This window comes from Eptatretus burgeri, chromosome 17 (genome assembly GCF_056783735.1).
Source record: "Eptatretus burgeri isolate ZD-2024b chromosome 17, Ebu_testis_v1, whole genome shotgun sequence".
Lineage (NCBI taxonomy): Eukaryota > Metazoa > Chordata > Myxini > Myxiniformes > Myxinidae > Eptatretus > Eptatretus burgeri.
This window is the reverse complement of record NC_140977.1, coordinates 26833721-26849669: the sequence shown is the minus strand read 5'-3', so window position 1 is coordinate 26849669 and position 15949 is coordinate 26833721. Positions and strand designations below refer to the sequence as shown.

General features: G+C 50.5%; 2 protein-coding genes across 2 annotated transcripts in view; one reads left to right on the top strand and one right to left on the bottom strand.

Moving 5' to 3' along the window:
• The window catches only part of LOC147009600 (uncharacterized), a 41915-nt gene that overhangs the window by 17860 nt on the left and 8106 nt on the right, over window positions 1-15949 (bottom strand). The gene's annotated exons all lie outside the window — the stretch shown is intronic.
• LOC147009602 (uncharacterized) overlaps window positions 1-15949 on the top strand; it is a 59191-nt gene that overhangs the window by 42077 nt on the left and 1165 nt on the right. Inside the window, exon 5 of the mRNA XM_085862456.1 lies at window positions 15374-15453. Coding sequence (XP_085718582.1) covers window positions 15374-15453 — 80 coding nt within the window. The remainder of the gene's footprint in view (window positions 1-15373; window positions 15454-15949) is intronic.

The window sequence follows — 15949 nt, the reverse complement described above, 5'->3', positions numbered from 1 at the left end:
AGACAGACAGACAGACAGACAGACGAACGACATAATACGCCCCGATATATATATATATATATATATATATATATATATATATATATATATATATATATATATATATATATATATATATATATATATATATATATATATATATATATAGTTGTGGTTGAGGAAATTCGCAAACCACCATTCAGGTCCCGTAGGTGAGATATCTCTGTAAGTACATGTGTAGTTAGCCCCAAACCCGTTGTTTAGAGGGAATAAATGTGATTCATCCAGGCTGCGACCCTTTAAGATAGCCGTTTTTCTGTTCTATCTTTATTTTGAACCAACCACGTCTCAACCGCCATCACACAACAACCACCAACCGCAACGCCGCTTCACAACAACAACAACGCCAACAGCCACGACCTTTACCTTCACAGCACACCATCCTGCAACCATCGCATCACCGCCATTCCAAGCGTCACCGTGGCTAGCGACCGCCACTTTAGACCCTCCACCACCTTCGCCTCTCCTTCTGCGGCGTCAGGCTGTCCTGGCCTCGTGCGGGATGCGCGCCGAGCCGCGGGTGCGAAAAGCGGCCTTTCCGAGGAGAAGTCGGATCAGGAATGATACACGCCCACATCTGATCCGTCCAATCAGCAAGCGCGTGGCGATTTGGCCCCGCCTCCAGGCGCGTCGGAGTAGAATCAATATATGCAAATTCGAGGATCAGGGGAGAATCACGCCCCTTTTTCTCCATCCAATGGGCGAGCGTGGCTCCACCCCCGAGCTCGTTCTGATCCAGAAATTTGCATATGGGTTCTCCTGCCGTACTATAAAGCGCCGAGCGCGGGGAGAATTCAGTCAGTTTTGGGCTCGGGCGAGTTGGAGAAGTGTGGCAGCGGGAGAGTTTTGGGCTCGGGCGAGTTGGAGAAGTGTGGCAGCGGCAGAGTGTAGCAGCAGCAGTCAAGACGGGTCTGGAGGAGAGTCAGTCTGTCGGGGTTCGGATTCTGTCGGGGAGCTGTAGAGAGGGGAAGCCGTGAGCGCGGTCGAGGTCGCAGTGGAGTCGCTCGTCACGGGACTCAAGCAAGCCAGCTATCCTCTTTCCCCAGAGCATCAACAATTCCCCCCTTTTTCCCCCCCGCGCTGAGATAGTGCGGAAAGGGGGCCCCGTTCCCACCCCATTCCAAGCAGTGCCAACGAAACCCGCGGAGGAGCGCGGAGTCAGGGCACCGCCGCCACATTTGCGGCTCATCACAAGACGGGTAGGCTCCACCCGGTCTCGCGCCCACAGGCCCTGTCTGTCCCCTTGTCGTTGAGGGTGGCCCTTTTCTTTTGCTTTTGAGTATATGTGTTGTCGGCGCCGTCTGTAAAGTAAAACTGTGTAAGTGTTGCCGTGTGCTCGCGTAGTCCGTAGTATCTCTGCATTGTTGTGTTTCTTTTGCTGCAATTGCTTTTGGTGCATAATTGTTGTAATTGTATATGTGTGCTTTCCGTGTGCCGCGGAATAAATGTGCCTCATGTTGAACTGTTTTTCCCGTTTCGCTTCGTGTTTTCTTTAATTGAATCTCCATCTTACTTCACGTAAAGGGTTGGTAGTGGGCTAAATACGCCCGATAATCAATCGGAACCGTTGAGGTTGATGATAACACCGCTCGGTTATCCCGATATTACGGAACGGGTCGCTTAAAGTGGCCCGTGTCCGGAGTCGACCTGCGGCGAGGTGCGATCGCCCGGTCTACCCTCCGTGTGGGTACTTATGTAGGTCGAATTTGGCGAACAACCCTATCCCACGCGGGGGGCCGATTGGCACGATCGTGGTGAGGCCGAAAGGCCCACCCGTGACTAGTTCCCGGCGTTAGTCCGAGAGGGTCACGACAGAATTGTCCGTCCGGTGGGCGACGTGCCGCGATTCGAGTTACGTGGCCGCTCGCACGCCGGCGGGCGCGAATTCGCAACTATATATATATATATATATATATATATATATATATATATATATATATATATATATATATATATATATATATATATATATATATATATATATATATATATATATATATATATATATATATATATATATATATATATCGGGCGTAGTGGCGTGCGCCTGTAATCCGGCTACTCGGAGGCTTGGGTTGGAGGATCGCTTGAGGATGGGGGCTCTGCACTGGGCAGGGTGCAGAGCAGCCTGGAATCATGGCGAAACCCAAATCCTGATCCCTGTGTCGTAAGAGGCGACCAGGGTTGCGTCAGGAAGGGCATCCGGCGTAAAACCTGTGCCAAATCAGTATGCGGATCATAACGGATGATCCGCTGTGGCGACCCCTAACGGGAGCAGCCGAAAGATGAACAACAACAACATATATATATATATATATATATATATATATATATATATATATATATATATATATATATATATATATATATATATATATATATATATATATATTGTTGTGGTTACCAAATTCGCAAACCACCATTCAGGTCCCTTAGGTGAGGTATCTCGGTAAGTGCATGTGTAGTTAGGCCCAAACCCGTTGTCTAGTGGGAATAAATGTTATTCATGCGTGCTGCGACTCTTCAGGATAGCCGTTTTTCTTTTACTATCTTTATTTTGGACCAACCGCCATGATTACCACCACAACCACAACATCAACCACCGACCACAACCACCGCTTCACCACAACCGCCACGACCTTCACGTCACACCTCGCAACCGTAGCATCGCCACCGTTCTTGCCCCGCTGTGGGTACCGGTGTTGGATTCGTGCAGAGCGCGCGTCGAACAGCGTGTACAAAATCACGGATTTTGTGCTTCAAAAACGGATCAAAAACGACACACGCCCACTTTTTGCCGTCCAATCGGTGAGCGAGGGGCGATTTGGCCCCGCCTCCAGAACGATCGATATATGCAAATTTGTGGATCAAAAAGCCTTCACGCCCACTTTTTCTCGGGCCAATGGGGAGCGAGGTGAAAGGTCAAAGGGAGGGGGTAAAAGGTGAAGCTACGGGGGGGATAAAAGGACGGTGTTCGTCAGTCAGAGTGAGAAGAGTGTGGAAGTCTGGAGCCCGAAGCCTGCAGTAGCTGGAGAAGCTGAAGAGAGTCGAACGAGGAGAGCCCAAAGAAGAGAGCCCAAAGAAGAGTCCAGGGTGGAGAGTCCAGAGGCGGAGAGGCGGCAGCGGCGAAGGCAGACGAGGGGGTGCTCGCGACGGTGCCGGGAGCTGCACGCCCGAGGAAGGCCGGCAGCGCGACCTGGCCGAGGTGGAGACGCACACCAGGGATAATAAAGATCCTCTATACCCCGAGCATCAGCAACCCCCTCCTGTTTCCCCCCGCGCTGAGATAGTGCGACCAAGGGGGCCCCTTTCCCACCCCCCTGCCAGGCACTGTCCGCGAGGCCCGCGGAGTGAGGCGCCATCGCCGCTCCGCGTCTCATCACCAGACGGGTAGGCGCGACCCGGTCTCGGCCTCAGGCCCGCCTCATCCTTGAGGGATTTCTTTTCCTTGGTTTTGGGTATGTGTTGTCGGCGCCGTCTGTGAAGTAGAATTGTATAAGTGTTGCCGTGTGCTCGGTAGTCGGTATTAGCTCTGCATTGTTTTCGCTTTTATATTTGCTTTTTGTGTAAATGGAATTGTGTTTTTTCTGTGTGCATTTGGTGGAATTGTATTTGTGTGCTTCCCGTGTGCCGCGAATAAATGTGCTTTATTGTTGAACTGTTCTCCCGCTTCGCTTCGTCTTTTCCTCCATTGAATCCCCATCTTGCTTCACGTAAAGGGTTGGTAGTGGGCTGAATACGCCCGATAATTAATCGAACCGTCGAGGTCGACGATAACACCGCTCGGTTATTCTGATAGTACGGAACGGGTCGCTTAAGTGGCCCGTGTCCGAAGTCGACCTGCGGCGAGGTGCGATCGCCAGGTCTACCCTCCGCGTGGGTACTTAGGTAGGTCGAATTTGGCGAGCAACCCTATCCCACGCGGGGGCTGATTGGCTCGATCGCGGTGAGACCGAAAGGTCCACCCGTGACTGGTTCCCGGCGTTAGTCCGAGAGGGTCACGACTGGATTGTCCGTCCGGTGGGCGACGTGCCGCGATTCGAGTTACGTGGCCGTCAGCACGCCGGCAGGCGCGGAATCCGCAACACTGGTGTCAGGTCGTGCGATACAAATTCATCGCCCTCCTCGCGGCACTGGTATCGGAGAACAGGAAAACGGGCTCTCCTGTCGCCGGCTAAATTCACGGGAATCGGTCCAGGGGTGAGAGAAGCGACCCCCGATTCCCTCCAAATTACGAGCGAGCAAATTAACCCTTCACGAGAAGCAAGATGGCGTCTCAAGGCGAGCGGGAGCCGGGGGTATTAGAAATGTATATGTGTAGTAATGTAGAATCCATGGTCCAGGATGGAATCCCCGTGCAGGAAATGTTGATTGTGCAGGAACACGGACTCGCCCAACTGAACCCAGGGCCCGAGGTGGGTGCGGCAGCGGCCGCGGTGTATGACACCTCCCCCCCCCTCTCCACCAAGACCCTTCCCCAACCCCTGCCGAAACGGCTCACTCAAGCGCACCCGACATGGCCCAGCTATGCGCCATGCTGGCGGCAATGACAAATGAAATAAAAAATGAAATGAAAGACATGAACAAGCAAATGAATGAAGTGAAAACGACGATGGATGCGAATACACAACAAATGAACGAAAAGATGGATACAAACACAAATGAATTTATAAACGAAATGAAAAGCATGGGCAAGCAAATAAAAAAAGAAATGAAAGAACTACGGGGTGAGACGCAGAACATGGGCCGATGCCTGCAGGCGGGCATGAAGGCCGTGACCGGGGAGCTGAGAATGGCGACTCCACGTGTGGGAGCAAACGAGCTGGAAGGGGGTGCAACGGCTGACAGGCCCGCGGTGGAGGCGGGTAAAAAAATAATTCGGGGGGCGTGTTGGGCGAGGGTCGTGACAGAGGAATCGACGGTGACCAAAAGGGAAAAATTAAATGGGGAGACCAAAACGTATGAGACGAGACACGAGGTGACGACAACGGAAATAATAATAGTTGAGACACGGGAGATAGAGGGTGAATTGGACGGGGTAAGTGACGCACACACACACACGGAGGTAGTGGAGGATAAAGGGGGTGAGCTCGCGGAGCGTGCAGGGACCCGGTGCGAGCAGCTGGATGGCCTCCTCCAGGAACGAGGGGAGGGAGTATGCCCCCTTGAGGTGAGTCACGACCAGGTGAGTTCGGTCGTGCTTTGCGAGGTTGAGGGGACGAGTGCTGTGGACGGGTGCACGGAGAGCTTGGGGGGTGTAGAGGCCCCGGAGACCCTTGTGGGGACACGAATCCCCAGTGTGGTTGTCCCTGTGTGTGTGGTGCAAGGTGTGAGTGCGTCCCCGTGTGTGGAAGCGACCCCGTGTGTGAGTGGTGTGGTGGCGATGGTGCCAGAGTGCGTGCTTCCCAGCACGCCGGGTGTGGATGGGGCACCGTGTGTGAGTGAGGCCGTGTGTGTGAGTGAAACGGCCAGTATGAGTGAGGCACCACGTGTGAGTGGTGTGGTGGCGATGGTGCCGGAGTACGTGCTTCCCAGCACGCCGTGTGTGGATGAGGCACGGAGTGTGAGTGAGGCACCGCGGGTTAGTGCCCCCGCGTGTGTGGGTGAGGCACCGTGTGTGGAAGAGACCGCGTGTGTGTGTCGCCGTGTGTATGAGTGAGGCACCGCGGGTGTGTGCCCCCGTATGTGTGAGTGAGGCACGGAGTATGGATGAGACACCGCGGTTGAGTGCCCCCGCGTGTGTGGATGAGGCACCGCGGTTAAGTGCCCCCGCGTGTATGAGTGAGGCACGGTGTGTGGATGAGGCACCGCGGGTGAGTTCCCCCGCGTGTGTGAGTAGTATGGTTTGTGTGAGTGGTGAGGCACCGTGCGTGAGTGAACGGCCGTGTGCAAGGTCGCTGTGTGCAAGGGAGACCGTGTGTGTGAGAGAGCGGTATGTGAGGGAGATGTCGGTTGGCATGCGGGAGCACGCAGCCGCGTCTCCCGGTGTGAGTTTGATGGAGTGGACTGTGTGCATCGTAACACGCAGGTATGCGTGTGTGGAATGGACACGGAGACGGCGACAGAGGAGAGAAGGCCGAGTAGCGGCTGTAGCTATTTCGTGGACCGTGCCGGGTTCACCCAGCAGTGAGCACGCGGTTCGTGCTGTGCAACGCACGAGACCACCACGTGCTCGCTTGCGAGAGTGAAGTCCCGGTCCGGAAACGCACGCGGTGGATTTGCCGATCCCGCGGACGGACAAAGTTTAGGCAGGTAAACGGATTTGGACCGGACGGGTTCTCCACGCGATCGTGTGTGTTCAGCTCCAACAGGCAAAGCACATGTGTTCGCGTGGGGAATCCCTCGAGACGTGGGGCTTGTTTTTTTTTTTGCGCACGGTGACGTCATGGCTGCACGTGTGGTTGGAATCCGGCAGGAGGGGTATCTCTGCCGGATGGTACCGTCCAAGGAGGGACGAGGAACACGTGCAGCTGCATGACGTCACGGGCAGGTGCAAAGTGCGCGAGCTCTGAGTTGCCGCGCAGGTGCTGGGCATGAAAAAAAAAAAAGGGAAAAACAAGCCTCACTTTCGGGTGCACAGGATTCCCTGGGCACAGGATGGAAACTAGTTAGGGGGAAGGGTTAGCTTAGTTAGACCGACTTCATGGGGCAGGGGTAAGTCCTCATGGAGTCCGTGGAATGGATTAGTTAGAGGGATTGTAGTCAGATTTAGGTTGGGAAATAAAATGATTTATTTGAGACAGAGACAGACTGTGAATGTGTAGAGGGGACGTAGTTTAGCTACGTAGTGTTAAAAGGAACGTGCTGTAGTTTAAGGGACGACGTGGGAGCACGAGTTAGTTAGGGGATGCAGATAGAAGGATGGCAAGTTCAGCGGTGTGTGTGTTGAAGAGTTGTGGGTTGTGAGGTGAGTACGTGTACATGTTGAGTGAGTGAGGCCAGCGGGTCTGTGTGTATGGAGCGAATGGGGAATGCATGGTGCGATGAGTGATTGGGGGGAGGAGTGACTCCCGCCCAAGGGACCCCGGGGTCAGGGTAGAGTGAGTTAGCTGGGTTAGTCAAATTGAAAAATGGAGGTCGTTTTGTTGTTGGTGGGAAAGTAGGCTCGAGACCCATTTGGAGGGGTGCAGGAGCCCTGTTGACGGGCTTGGGAGCGTGGCTGCGAAAGGTGAGTATCGCTGAGTGGGTACCCCGGGCACCAGGCTAGTCGGCCGCGGTAGGCCATGGGCCCAAGGGGGGCCGGGATAGAGTAGTGGGCACGGGTGCGCCTGCTTGGTGCGGGGGCCCGGGGCGCCATTAGCCGCGTGGGCAGTGTTGTGGGCACGGGTGACCCTCGGAAAGGGGCCCGGGAGGCCGGCCTGCCACGTGTGCGTTTCAGGGGAGGTGCCATGGGGGGCACTCCCCGGTGTTAGGGAGCTGGTAGGCTCGGAGGCAGTGTAGTGCCCGGGGTGCCATAGCGGGAGATTCGGCAGAGGGTCGTGCCTGCCAAAGGGAGCCACGTGTCCCAGCCAGGAGACCGTGTGAGGGCACGGAGAGAAAATTGGGGGGTGAGGCCCGAAATTGTGAGGACACCAACACAGGCGACGGGAATCTGGGTTGTTAGAACCAATAGTTTAAGCGAGAAGCGCTTGTTGAAAGCCCCGGGGTAGTTTAACAGTTAAATGGTTAGGGTAGATTAGGAGATGTACCCCTCCGCACCATCCATCCCCTCGCTCTCGTTGTGGGCCGCTGGACCCACTTTGGGTTAGATCGCCGAACTCTGGGGAGGCCATTCTGAGGCTTGAGTTGGGCCTCGACACAGGACGTTAGCTCTCCCTTATTCCCCTCCGGGAAGGGAACGTAGGGGTTGGGAGTAGGCTAGGTGACAGAATAGGTTAGCCGAACAAGGACGATAAAGGGAGTTAGGGGACGATTTATAGTGGGGGAGTAAAAATAAAAACAACAAAAAAATAAGTTGGGGCTAAATTGGGGTTTGACAAATTAAGGGAGTGGGTATGTACAGTGACAGGCAAAGGCGATAGGTTGGGAGGGAGACAGGTAGGTAGGTCCGAGCCCACCTTCCAAGTGGCCAGCACCACCGCACTCCCTCCACCAACCTCCACTGGAAGGCAAAGGCTGGCCAACTTCATCGGCTGGCCGTGTTTTGCTGCAAGGCAGAGGCCGGCTAACTTCATCGGCAGCTGTTGTTGTGCTGCAAGGCCTGTACCGGCCAGTTCATCTGCTGGCTGTTTTCTTCAAGGCCTGTGCCGGCCAGTTCATCTGCCGGCTGTGTTTGCCTGCAACGGTCTTCTTCTGCGGGCTGTGTTTGCCTGCAGCGGCCTTCTTCTGCGGGCTGTGTTTGCCTGCTCACCTTTGCCATGCCATGCCCACTGCCCACGTTCACCAGCCCCGTTCAATTTTTGCCTTGCCCCCCCCTGTTCATTTCCATGTGCGCCAGGATCAAGGCAACAGTTTGCAAGCTGCGAGAACTGCCCTGTTGGCAGCTACAACACGGGCCTGCAGTGGCAGCCCGTGCACCGTGTTTTGCGTCCATCCATTCATCCATTCATTCGTTGTGCTCATTGCGTGTGCCACTTGAGCTGGCGCGGAGACTGCGTTTGTGCAGCCCATGCACCGTTGTGGTTCACTGCATTCAGTTCAAACCGTTCATGCATCCATTCGTTGTGCTCATTGCGTGTGCCACTTGAGCTGGCACGGAGACTGCGTTTGTGCAGCCCAAGCACCGTTGTGGTTCACTGAGTTCAGTTCAAAAGGGAAGGCCTTGGACTGCGTGTGAGCAGCCAGCCACGTTCCCTGTCACCTGCATTGTTTTGAGCCAGAGCCTGCATGTGGGCAGCCTGGCTCCCTGCTAACTGCTTTCTTTTTGCAGAGTTCAATGATCCTGGGCCATGGTTTAGTGTAAAATTTGTAAGTTAAGGTTAAGATGTACTGTAAATATGAGTGCGCCCCCGGCATGTATGTCTTAGCGCCGGCAATTTTATTTAAGTCGTCCGTGTGAGTGAGTTTGTTTAGATAGTTACTCAGCCCTCAGGTTATTTATTTTGGGGACACGAATACCATGAATGTCGCACTCAGGGATCCGTAGGTAAAATGTACTAGGGGAAAACTACACATGATGGCACACGAAAATTTGACGACTCGGGACGAGTCTGTAAAAAGGGAAGGGGGTAGTGTTGTGGTTACCAAATTCGCAAACCACCATTCAGGTCCCTTAGGTGAGGTATCTCGGTAAGTGCATGTGTAGTTAGGCCCAAACCCGTTGTCTAGTGGGAATAAATGTTATTCATGCGTGCTGCGACTCTTCAGGATAGCCGTTTTTCTTTTACTATCTTTATTTTGGACCAACCGCCATGATTACCACCACAACCACAACATCAACCACCGACCACAACCACCGCTTCACCACAACCGCCACGACCTTCACGTCACACCTCGCAACCGTAGCATCGCCACCGTTCTTGCCCCGCTGTGGGTACCGGTGTTGGATTCGTGCAGAGCGCGCGTCGAACAGCGTGTACAAAATCACGGATTTTGTGCTTCAAAAACGGATCAAAAACGACACACGCCCACTTTTTGCCGTCCAATCGGTGAGTGAGGGGCGATTTGGCCCCGCCTCCAGAACGATCGATATATGCAAATTTGTGGATCAAAAAGCCTTCACGCCCACTTTTTCTCGGGCCAATGGGGAGCGAGGTGAAAGGTCAAAGGGAGGGGGTAAAAGGCGAAGCTACGGGGGGGGGGGGATAAAAGGACGGTGTTCGTCAGTCAGAGTGAGAAGAGTGTGGAAGTCTGGAGCCTGAAGCCTGCAGTAGCTGGAGAAGCTGAAGAGAGTCGAACGAGGAGAGCCCAAAGAAGAGTCCAGGGTGGAGAGTCCAGAGGCGGAGAGGCGGCAGCGGCGAAGGCAGACGAGGGGGTGCTCGCGACGGTGCCGGGAGCTGCACGCCCGAGGAAGGCCGGCAGCGCGACCTGGCCGAGGTGGAGACGCACACCAGGGATAATAAAGATCCTCTATACCCCGAGCATCAGCAACCCCCTCCTGTTTCCCCTCGCGCTGAGATAGTGCGACCAAGGGGGCCCCTTTCCCACCCCCCTGCCAGGCACTGTCCGCGAGGCCCGCGGAGTGAGGCGCCATCGCCGCTCCGCGTCTCATCACCAGACGGGTAGGCGCGACCCGGTCTCGGCCTCAGGCCCGCCTCATCCTTGAGGGATTTCTTTTCCTTGGTTTTGGGTATGTGTTGTCGGCGCCGTCTGTGAAGTAGAATTGTATAAGTGTTGCCGTGTGCTCGGTAGTCGGTATTAGCTCTGCATTGTTTTCGCTTTTATATTTGCTTTTTGTGTAAATGGAATTGTGTTTTTTCTGTGTGCATTTGGTGGAATTGTATTTGTGTGCTTCCCGTGTGCCGCGAATAAATGTGCTTTATTGTTGAACTGTTCTCCCGCTTCGCTTCGTCTTTTCCTCCATTGAATCCCCATCTTGCTTCACGTAAAGGGTTGGTAGTGGGCTGAATACGCCCGATAATTAATCGAACCGTCGAGGTCGACGATAACACCGCTCGGTTATTCTGATAGTACGGAACGGGTCGCTTAAGTGGCCCGTGTCCGAAGTCGACCTGCGGCGAGGTGCGATCGCCCGGTCTACCCTCCGCGTGGGTACTTAGGTAGGTCGAATTCGGCGAGCAACCCTATCCCACGCGGGGGCTGATTGGCTCGATCGTGGTGAGACCGAAAGGTCCACCCATGACTGGTTCCCGGCGTTAGTCCGAGAGGGTCACGACTGGATTGTCCGTCCGGTGGGCGACGTGCCGCGATTCGAGTTACGTGGCCGTCAGCACGCCGGCGGGCGCGGAATCCGCAACAATATATATATATATATATATATATATATATATATATATATATATATATATATATATATATATATATATATATATATATATATATATATATATATATATATATATATATCTCGGGTGTATAAAAAATAGTGTGGTAGATAAAAACATTAGAAAGGAAAAAATAACTTGCACCATAAACTTTAACATTTTCATGCTCACGCTGGGGGTATCGCTATAGCTCTCTGTTCTTCGAACAGGCGAGCTAAAAACTGCTTTCAATGCACAATTCAAAGCACCTCACCACCATGTAACACCTCTCAAAATGCCTCGCCGCTCTCCACATATTATCGAGTGACTGACCGACATTGTAGGGCTATTTATTTACATGCAGCGCCTTCAGAATGAAACAAGATTAAGAAGAACCCCGAAGAAGTAAAGAGCAAAGATGGATAATGGAAGACCAAGAAGGAATCGTAGACCAAGAAGTTTGTTACAGGTGCTCAGATGACTTTCTGTTTGAGTGTCTCGTTCATGGATTTGTCACTTTTTTTGATTTATTTATTATTTTTTCACTGATTTACACATAAAACCCCATAATGTCACAGTGGAATATTTTTTTCAAATATTTTTTTTACAGATTAATGAAAAATGAAAGGCTGAAATGCCTTGAGTCAATAAGTATTCAACCCCTTTGCCATGACACTCCAAATTGAGCTCAGGTGTATCCAATTTCCTTTGATCATCCTTGAGATGTCTCAACAGCTTGATTGGAGCCCACCTGTGGCTAATTCAATGGATTTGAGATTATTTACAAAGAAACTCACCTTTCTATACAAGGTCCCACAGTTGTCAGTGCATGTCAGAGCATAAAGTCGACCATAAAGTTCAAGGAACTGTCCGTAGAACTTTGAGGAAGCCTAGATCTGGGGAAGGGTATATAACAATGTCTGGAGTGTTTAAAGTTCCCAAGAGCGCAGTGAGCTCCATCATTAGGAAATGGAAAGAATATGAAACTACCCACTCTTCCTATACTATAGCTAGCCATCTGACCAAACTGAGCAATCGGGCAAGAAGTATCTTGGTCAGGGTGGTGACCAAAAATGCAATAACCACTCTGACAGAACTGCAGAGTTCCTTAACTGAGATGGGGGAACCTGTCGGAAGGAAACTGGTCTCTGTAGCACTTCAAGTCTCGGCTTTATGGGAGAGTGGCTAGATGGAAGCCATTCCTGAGAAAAAGGCACATAACAGCACTCCTGGAGTTTGCAAAAAGGCATGGGAAGGACTCTGAGAGCATGAGGCAAAATATTATTTGGTCCGATTTATCTCCGGACGCTCGTCTGGGCGGCATTTGTCTCCGGACAGCTTGGCTCTGGGCGGCGTTTGTCTCTGGACAGCTTGTCTCCGGGCGGCGGTTGTCTCCGGACAGCTTGGCTCTGGGCGGCATTTGTCTTCGGACAGTTTGGCTCCGGGCGGCATTTGTCTCTGGACAGCTTGGTTCTGGCAGCGTTTGTCTCTGGACAGCTTGAGTCCAGGCGGCGTTTTTCTCCGGACAGCTTGGCTCCGGGCGGCGTTTGTCTCTGGACAGCTTGGTTCCGGCAGCGTTTGTCTCTGGACAGCTTGAGTCCAGGCGGCGTTTTTCTCCGGAGAGCTTGGCTCCGGGCGGCGTTTGTCTCTGGACAGCTTGCCTCCGGGCGGCATTTGTCTCCGGGCGGCGTTTATCTCCGAACAGCTTGTCTCCCGGCAGCGTTTGTCTCCGGACAGCTTGGCTCTGGGCGGCGTTTGTCTCCGGGTGGCGTTTGTCTCTGGACGGGAGTTTGTCTTTAGATGTGTCTGATCATTGTTTGTGGCTGGACGGCTTGACTCCAGATGTGTCCAGTGGGTTTTGTCTCCAGACGTGTCTGGGCGGTTTTTGTCTCCAGGCCGTGTTTATAGTATGACTGGTAGAAAATGGATTTCAGACATTATTTTGTTTTCATCTTCACTGTTATGCTATGCAGAATCATTTTGATGAAACTATGAATTGTAATTAAAGCCCCACAGCACGTCTGCCTTCCCTTCCTTTCACCTCACACTGTCTTTCGCTCCCCCACCCCTCCTCGATCCCCCACTCCTCCAAGCTTCCCCTCCCTCCTCTCTCCTTTCCACTCCACCCCTTCACTCTCCCTCTTTTCCACTCCTCTCTCCATCTTCCACATACATATATATATATATATATATATATATATATATATATATATATATATCTCTCTCTCTTTTCTTCCCCAACCCCCCCCTCTCTCTTTCTTCCCCACCCCTCTCTCCCTCTTCTCCACACTTTTTCTCTCTCCCCCCTTTCGTATTACTGTCAGCGAAACGATGGGTGGTATTTGTTTGTTCATTATAATGTCTCTAATTGATTCCTCATCTGACCCTTCATTAATGTCGTCAATAACTTCTTCATGAGCAGAGTCAAAAGGAAACCCAAACATTCAGACCACCTCGACGCTAATCTTTCTCTTGATTCCTTACAAAATAGAAATGATGTCGTTTTCTGATTTTGGAATTATAAAGTCGGTAATTTTGAGATTGAAGGTCAAAATTTTCTTCTTCCTCAGATTAGCCATGATGTCACACCTGGGAGCCGATTGCCATATCCACACTGTTTACAGGTTACATTGCGTTACGATTTAACTCAAACAGTGAATATTTTTCGATTTTCCACAAATGTGTCAAGTCGATGCCTTCTTTGATGCTTGTGTGACAATATAAACCGAGATGGCTTCATGCTACACCAAGGGCCGAAATGCCCTGTTTACCAGAAATTGGACGAGGTTTATCTGAAATATCTGGGTGTGGATCGAGCCTACAAGATGTTCACTTTATGTGTTCGCCGCTCGGAACATGTTACAGAGTGCGTTATGAAACGACAGAGATGGCTAGATCTTGTGGTTATTCACCATAATTGAGAGAGGATGCCATCCCCACGTTGAAGCGGAAGAAACAGCCATCACTTGAAACTGAAACACCATCTCTACTGAGTTATCAGCACATGTACACGGGCAATTTGAGCGGTGAATCAAACACCTGTTGCCATTTCCCGGCAGTTACACAAGAGCACCTGAAAATAATTATCTAATTTCAACACAAATATCGACAAATCAAATGAACCACCCTCTATTTATTGTGAAGAGAAAGTATGTACAGGATCTATCATTTACTCTTCCAAGAAGATTTGACCAATGATGCTGAAACCTGGTTCAAGATGTCACTGTAAATCCAACAATGATTTTGAAAGATCTGCAAGGCTCTATGTCTGAAATGGGGGCCAGCGTTCATCAATCAACAATATTTTGTTCCATTCACAAAGCTAGCCTATTTGGACAGGTGACAGTGAATGAAGCCATCACTGAAAAAGATGCATCTAAAAGCTTCGAGACTCTGGAGACTCTTCTATCGGAGCACTCATCAGTTCTTTTTTCGTAATGTTGTTGTCTGCCCAATGAATGTGCCGCTTGTCCACATGTGGACTTGTGGTCCATGAATGAGAATGAGACACTCATCCAGAAAGTAGTCTGAGCACTCGTCACAAACTGGTCAGTCATGATCCAGAAAGTCAATTCATAAAAAGAACGAGGAATAAAACAATTCCACTACATTCATACATGTACGTGCAAGGGATGACAAAGAGAAGTTACAATATTGAAATCCTGAAATTTCCTTGACTTCTGTGTTCACCTTTTGGTCCATTCTGCACAAGTTGTATCACAGATGACTGATATGTAGAGTGTACGGAAGGGATGGTGTTAATCTCTGTTCACCTGGAGACATGAAAGGAACCACCACAGCTGCATCCACCAAACCAAGTTGAGAATTATCAACAAATTTAGGATCCTCAATGGTCTTCAGAAAAGAAACATTTGCGTTTGGTTCCCCCTTTAAGCTAACATGTCGACAGTTCTCCGTTTGTTCCCTTGAGCCTGTTATGGTGTTGCATTTGCTCAATCCAATCCTCCATTATCTCAATTGACTTCAGTGAGCAGCTATTGGGGGATATAGGTTAATATTTTATCTGCCCTCTGTAAAAACACACTCAGATTTATATGATCAATGTGATTATTATAGCGATGGTGATTTTTAGAAAGAGGGGGTGATAGGATTTTGCAGGAGTTGATGGTGATGGCGGACACACATGTATCAAAGCATTGCACTTCCACTTTTTGTAACATTTTCAGCTCAACATTTTGAACCAAAAAGCAGATTTGATGCCTTCAGGGCAGTTCCTATACTTCCTGAGTATGAGCAATTAATGTTTTGAAATCAAGGGTATATATGAGTAGTGGTGATCTGCAGGATATGCAGGGGAATTTTAAAAGTGGTTTTGTCGACATGAAATGGTTGTTTTTGGATATTTTGATTATTAGCTTGTAATTCACTTGAGAACTTGTACAGCCTGACATTGATGTGCTGATGATAGGCTGGCTGAATGCTATTGATGTGCTGCTGTTGTGTTGTTACAGAGAGACCCCACAGGCTGTTTGAAACTCTGGCCAAGTCAAAGAGCACCAGCTCCAGGAAAAGTGCAAAAATATTCAGCAAGGTAGATACACCATTCATGAAAACCAACTTGTTGGAAAGATTCGTACTTGAGAGTGAAAGCACCACCAACTAGAACGGAACTCGGTGGAGCGCATACCACCGCCAGGCTAAACAATTTACGTTTTGTATCCCACCGATAGGCTGGATCTGTGTCCAAACCCTAACCAGATTGTTTTTGTCACCTTGTTCTCATGTCATCATCTTATTGTTATTACCTACCCAACTCATCTGCCAGGGTTTGTCATAACCCCTTCATAAAAATATCATGTTCTATATTTTTTTGGCCCGATCTATCAATTGTGAAGAATCACTTAAACATTATCGTAATTTTTTTTTTCCAGATACGGCTTTTCACAAAAATCCAATCAATTCGTCCTTGTGACGCACCCATCCTGTCCACCAATAACCTGTACATAACTTTTTCAGATATCCTGCTTACAGACAAGGAGACAGATGAACAAACCGACAAATAAGGGTGAAAACGTAATCGAATGTGG